This window comes from Microtus ochrogaster, chromosome 2 (assembly GCF_000317375.1).
Source record: "Microtus ochrogaster isolate Prairie Vole_2 chromosome 2, MicOch1.0, whole genome shotgun sequence".
NCBI lineage: Eukaryota > Metazoa > Chordata > Mammalia > Rodentia > Cricetidae > Microtus > Microtus ochrogaster.
The window spans coordinates 54,870,385-54,876,384 of record NC_022010.1 but is presented as its reverse complement, the minus strand read 5'-3'; the positions used below and the strand labels follow the sequence as shown (position 1 = coordinate 54,876,384).

General features: G+C 46.6%; 2 protein-coding genes across 5 annotated transcripts in view; one reads left to right on the top strand and one right to left on the bottom strand.

Moving 5' to 3' along the window:
- Positions 1-3,986, bottom strand: part of Naa50 (N(alpha)-acetyltransferase 50, NatE catalytic subunit) — a 13,261-nt gene extending 9,275 nt beyond the window's left edge. For both annotated transcript variants that reach the window (XM_005345010.2, XM_005345011.2), the window contains exon 1: positions 3,679-3,986. In XM_005345010.2, the coding sequence (XP_005345067.1) occupies positions 3,679-3,686 (8 nt within the window). In that variant the 5' untranslated portion in view covers positions 3,687-3,986. The remainder of the gene's footprint in view (positions 1-3,678) is intronic.
- Positions 3,987-4,550: 564 nt separating this feature from the next.
- Positions 4,551-6,000, top strand: part of Atp6v1a (ATPase H+ transporting V1 subunit A) — a 54,419-nt gene continuing 52,969 nt past the window's right edge. The window contains exon 1 of one of the 3 annotated variants that reach the window (XM_005345009.3): positions 4,551-4,849. The gene's annotated coding sequence lies outside the window, so the exon portion shown is untranslated. Of the gene's footprint in view, positions 4,859-6,000 lie in introns of all 3 variants that reach the window. The other 2 variants (XM_013352313.2, XM_005345007.3) reach the window with 2 other exon arrangements.

Here is a 6,000-nt window from a genome sequence, read left to right as displayed (position 1 = left end):
CCAGGCTGGTCTCAAACTCACAGAGATCCGCCTGCCTCTGCCTCCCGAGTGCTGGGATTAAAGGCGTGCGCCACCACCGCCCGGCCTGAAATATTCTTAAATGTAGAAAAGTTTTTAAGACAGTGCCTCATGTATCCCAAGCTGGCATTAAACTTACTGTGTAACCTTGAACATTGATACTTTCATCTCTGCCTCTCAGTGTTGGGAAGACAATGTGTACCACCATGTCTGGTGCTGGTGTTTCATGCTTGCTACCAAATGAACCCAATCCCCAAACCACTATTTGTTTTTTATAGCAATACCACACCCAGCACTCACCAATATGCATACCTCTATAGGTAGAAGGTATACTTAAAACACACACACACACACACACACACACACACACACACACACACATATTATACTTCAGACACTATTTCAAAACTCTCAACACAGCAAAGGAGACATTACACAGTATTTGTTAAAATTCAGTATCTCAATCAACAAAACATAAATTACTGGTTTTACACAAAAAGCAAAATATAAACTGCAAGTTTCTAGTCAGATTTGACAACCAGTATAGGTACACAAGATTCATTCTGTAACCAGACTCAGTAGTAAACAGCTACTCAAGAGGAGACAGATGGATCTGAAGGTTAGGAGCCAACCAGCCTAAGTCCATAGTGAGATGAGAGGGACAGAGACACAAAAATGTCACAAATCTTTACAGTTCTGTTTAAAAAAAAAAAAAACAACAACTTATATTTCCTATGTAATCAACACCTAGATAAAAATACAGAAAACTTTCTGGGCCTGTCCCCAGTCCATACACTATTGGAGAGAACCATTATTCTGTGTATGTCAACATAGTTTCATTTCTAACTGCAGAATCCTGTTCCACTCCCATCCAAGTACAAACCAGGCCCGACCCTGTTAGTTTCCAAGATCAGATGAGATCGGGCACATTCAGGGTATGGCCATAGACTCTGTTCTACTCTGTAACATCTAACCAAGTTTCAATTAGAAACCACACTGCTCTGTATTTAATATTATTCCTACCTACCATTTCATTTTTATTTTGGTCATTTTGGATTCACATCTTGTTTAAAGGAACTAATCTGCACCTCCTTTAGTTTTATTTTTCAATTGCACTGATAACTGACTGCGCTGCCTTAATATCATCTTCCCTAGAGAGGAAGAACATATAAAAGTAACCAGCTTACCGACAACAAATCCAAGCCATAATGCCCTTGGTTCATAAAAACAAGAAATCTCAGGTGAAATAGCCAACAGCCTAATGTATACTTCTCATATTTCAGATATGCATATAAAAATATATAGCAACTATCAACTGCAAATTTGTCTACTATGGAGATAAGAAAAATACATTATTTATAACAGGATATCCTACTGCTGTTGATAATAAAAATAACAACCGTAAAAAAAATAAAATATTTAAAATAGTAAGCTTAAAGTTTCAACACCCAAAATTTAAATCATAGAGGGTTTTGGTTTCCCACTTCAGAGTCAACTACTTAACTGTGTTTGGTAAGCTCAATAAAAAGGGAAAACTTAGCAAATAAAATTTCAAACAAAAACTACAAAATAGGACCACTGCTTTGCAGAGGTCTTTCTAATGAAGTCAGGACATTGAACACAGTGCAGTTGTACAAGTTTTGGATCTCAAGGACATTAACATCTCAAACAAACAAGAACTGTACTACACCATTATTTCATTTCTTTAGTATCTTAAAAGGAACAAAGAGGAAAATTTAAAGTCCCATGTTTGTTAGAAGTTAGTTGTCGAAAATTAAAGAACTGTACCTACAAAAACATCTTGAAACTGTTTAGTCCAGAATACAATTCTAAGCTCCCAATTGTGAGAAATAAAAACCTTAAGGAATCTTAAATTTGAGCATGCTTACTGGCCTAAACTGTAGTTTTGTCTAAATTTGTCCAGTTCCTCATTTCTAGACATCTGCCTCCATAATGTTACATGTAAATATCTGTTTAAATAAACAGAACCAGCTAGTGCTGGTGGCTCAGTTTGCAATACTAGCTACTCAAAAGGCTGAGGCCAAGAACATTGTTGCCAAGTTTAAGGCTGGCCTGAGCAACAGAGTAAGACCCTATCTCAAACCCCAGAGTGCTGGGGGTTATAGATCAGGGGCTGAGGGCTTTCCTTCAGGTCCCAGAACTTCAGTAAGTAAAAGAAAGCTACTTTAATAGTACACTTAATAACGAGTTCAAACAGACTGACAAGAACCCCACTGTGTGGCTCCATATCTACTGTCAAATTAGGTATCAGAAAGATTACATCCTATGCCTAGAGAAACTGAACTAGATCCAAGTTTTTTAATCTAAACGTCCAGAATCATTTTTGGACTCATTATCTTCATTGCTATTACTATAACAGAACATGACAAATATGTATTGAGTATCAATAAGAAAAGAGAGACAGCATCAAAAAAAGTAATACACTACTAGGAAAATAAAACTTTTTCTAAAGATAGTTGGATCACATTTTTTAAAATTAGCCAAATGTCCCGGATCGTGACTCAAGCGGCGCAAACATTCCAACAAATGCAAAAAAATTCAACACTGAGTAACCAATATCTAAAGCAAAAAGTATTTTATATGTAGACCTAAAAATCAAAACTCAGAATAGTTTGAGTTTTAAGACGTATAGATAAATGACCTTTATTTTACACAGAACGAGTTTGGAAAAATGATATATTTCGTTCTCCAAAAAGGATGCTGATTCAAACAGTTCAACTAACTGAAACAACAGTTCTAATTTTCAGCCTACTTAGAAAAAAAAATCCTTTCGGTATTTCATAAAGTTTAACATGTTTAAGCTTCCATCTCTTTCTCTGAAGATTGTAAAGGCAACCTCCAAAACGGCTTGCTTAAGCAACGTGTTAGCGAGGCGCTAATACTTTAACAGTTTATAAATCGATACGGGACCAGTTAAACCAAAACAACTCCTAACGTCACCCAAGATTTGAAAAGATCAAACCTCAACTTTGCTAACCAGCAGCAAAAAGCTGCTCCGTGGACTCGGGGGCAAACACGCTCCCGAAGCAATAGCTCCACCTACTGACCCAAGATACTTCCTTAAACATTTTGGCACCCCAAAGTCCCCGCGGCTCGAGTTCGTTCCCCCTCCCTCCCTCCTCCTCTCGCTCTGACCCAACCCAAATCTCGTTGAGTCACTAGCTCCCAACACTCATCCTCATGCTCTTTATTCCAATTCCTTTTCCCTCCAGAAGGTTCGGCACAGCCCACAAGTATGAAGGAAAAGCGAAACGTGTCAAAGCCCGCAGCCACAGCGTGGAGCCCGGATACGGATCAGCGCCTGAGTTGGCTCGGTCGTGCGCTCCCGGGAAGAGGCCCGGGGCGCCCACGATCCCTCCTCCCCGTTGTCACACTCGGGGCACCCTCGTCCCCGGGGCTGGATTCGTGGACTCGCGCCCTTGCCTCCGCTGGCCCTGCAGCCCGCCAACAGCCGGCCTAAGCCTCCGCCCCCTCCCGAAGCCGAGTGACCGAGGAGCCTGGCGAAGTCCCCCCTGGAGGCCCGGTCTTGGCGCGAGTCTCTCTCCTCGCAGGCAGCGCTCTCCCGGTCCGCCGGCCCCCGCCCCTCTCCCCTGCCCTCCGGGCCCCCGCCTGCTGCCAGAGAAGGAGAACCTTCCTCACCCTTTCATCTTCCCCGCCTGCTGAGGCCGTCGTTACAGCCGCGACCAACGCCGTCGTCCTCGCCGCCAGGAGCACTCCGCGCCCTGCGCTCAGGCCACTCGACCCCACACGCCGGCCTCACGGCGGAGGGAAAGGGCGCCGAGGAGGCCACGGAAGCCAAGCCGGGCCCCGAAGCTCCGGGGAGACGCGGGAAGGTCCGCCGCCGCGCTGCTGCCGCCGCTCCGCCACACGTGCACACGGGACACTCGGCTCCCGCCCGCAGCTGCCGCCAGCCAGACCCGCCGCCGCGCTGTGACCTTTCACCCCGCCCCCTCAGCGCGCCGGCGCGGCCGCCGCGTCGCGCGCAGCCGCAGTGTTCCGTGCCGCGCGCCCGCCCCCCCGCCCCTCCAGGACTTCCCCTCTGGGCCAGGGCTGGGCCTGCGGAGGGCTGGCTCCGCCCACCCTTTGCGACACTCCTGCCGAGCTCGCTCGGTCGGCTCCGGCGGTAAAATCCGGATCTCTCCACCCTTCCTTCTCCGCAAACCGGCGAGTTCAGTCTTTCCCGCCCCCCTTTCCAACCTCCCTCCCCCCCCTCCGGTCTCCAGTGACCTTCAAACGCTCTTGTCGCCTAATAGGGTTTTATAAAATGGATTCTTCTTAATGTCAGAAAGTCTGTAGAGACCTGCAGTAAATGTGTTTTTAAAATCAAAAGGTAACGAACGGCCCGGATAACTTGGCGATCCTCCAGCAGCCAAGCCACATTTAAAAAAAAAAAAAAAAAGTCACGTGATAGGCTTAAGCCTTCCAGCCAGGATTTTTAACTCGGGACGAGAGAGGCGGGACTCCATCGCCACTTCCGGCCCTTAGAGCGTGACTCAACGTCACTTCCTTAGCAATGCACTTTAACCCTTGCCAGCTTCTCTTTCTGTGCTGTAGTTTATAATCCAGTCATAGTGATAAAAGGGAATAACTCGTTCACTGACCGCGGAACCATTAGCCTCCAAACGATCCGCTAAGGTTCAAGCCTGCGCCGCGCCGCGCGCCTGGGGAGGAGAAGCAGGGTGGAGCTTGAGGTCACATGACTGGCTAGGGCGGACCCGCCCCTTGCAGCTGAAGACTTCCCCTCCTTCAGTGACAGAGCCTCTGGGTCCGGTCTGGGTACTGGTCTGCACTTCGCGCCGCGGCGGGTCAGGTGCGACAGGTAACTGGCGACCTGGGGACGATGGACGGGCTGAGAGGGGATTGGGGACTGGGGAATGTGAACCGCTGTCTGCGGTGCTTGGGGCTCCTTTCCCCTTGTCATCCTGCATGGGCTAGGGGCTCCTTTCTCTAGAGCTCCTGGACCCCTGGCCGGTCCCCGTATTTGACTGACGAGGGACTAGGATGCCCACCTTTCTCTGGGTTGAGGGCGAATGCGGCCATTATGGTTCCGTATTTGGAGTCTTTGGGGCTTCAGGTGATAGGGTTGCCTTAGCCATTATTCGGGGTTTGCAACCACCTCCGCGTCCCAGTCCCCAAAGCTCTGTCCTTGGCAAAGGCCTTCGCCCGGCTGAGCAGGAAGATAGGAAAACCTGCTGGAGGCAGAGGCGTCTCCGGTGAGATAGGATTGGGAGAGAATGTCTCTGCCACGGCCCTCACTGCGGAGTCACTGAAGAGCTTCCCTACTAATGTGCGTTCTCGGTGATTCCAAGGGATTTATAGGGTATCCTTGCAGAGAGGTGCAGTGAGTGTTCACTTGCTCTGAATGAGGGGTAAGAGCGGGGCTTTTAGCTTTTCCGTCTCGGAGAGAAGGCGGTTGGTTGTACTATCTTCAGAACAGGGTATTTGGTAATGCGACAGTCTCAGTTGAATGGGAAGACGATGAAAGATGGTGTTGCCTGGTTGGGCTGCAGACCTAGGCTAGCTTATGGGAAAGTGATGAGGTTTTCCCGAAAGGGAAGTAATTCTTCAGAAACTGATCAAGCTGAAAACATAATTGATCCAAATTAATTTGGCTATAATTTGAAAGCAGGAAGATTAAGTCTAGATACTACTGACTTCGTATTTTCTGCCTGTGGCATCATTCCTTTTTTGGACGTTTTTTTTTATTTCTTTAAATCCTAGATAATTGTCCCTCCCAGTCAATTCTTGGCCAGCTTAAATTTATGAAATAACACTTGGTTTTTTTTTTTTTTCAATTAGCCTTTGCAGTAAAAAAAATTCAAATGACCCCTTCTGGCTTGGTATATAATACGGGGATTATTTTGCCTAGGGTTGCCCAACCATTTGTACTCCATTTTATATACATGTAGTAGCCAATGTTTTCACCTCAAATAATGAGCTTTAGGAAAGGAATGTTTTTCA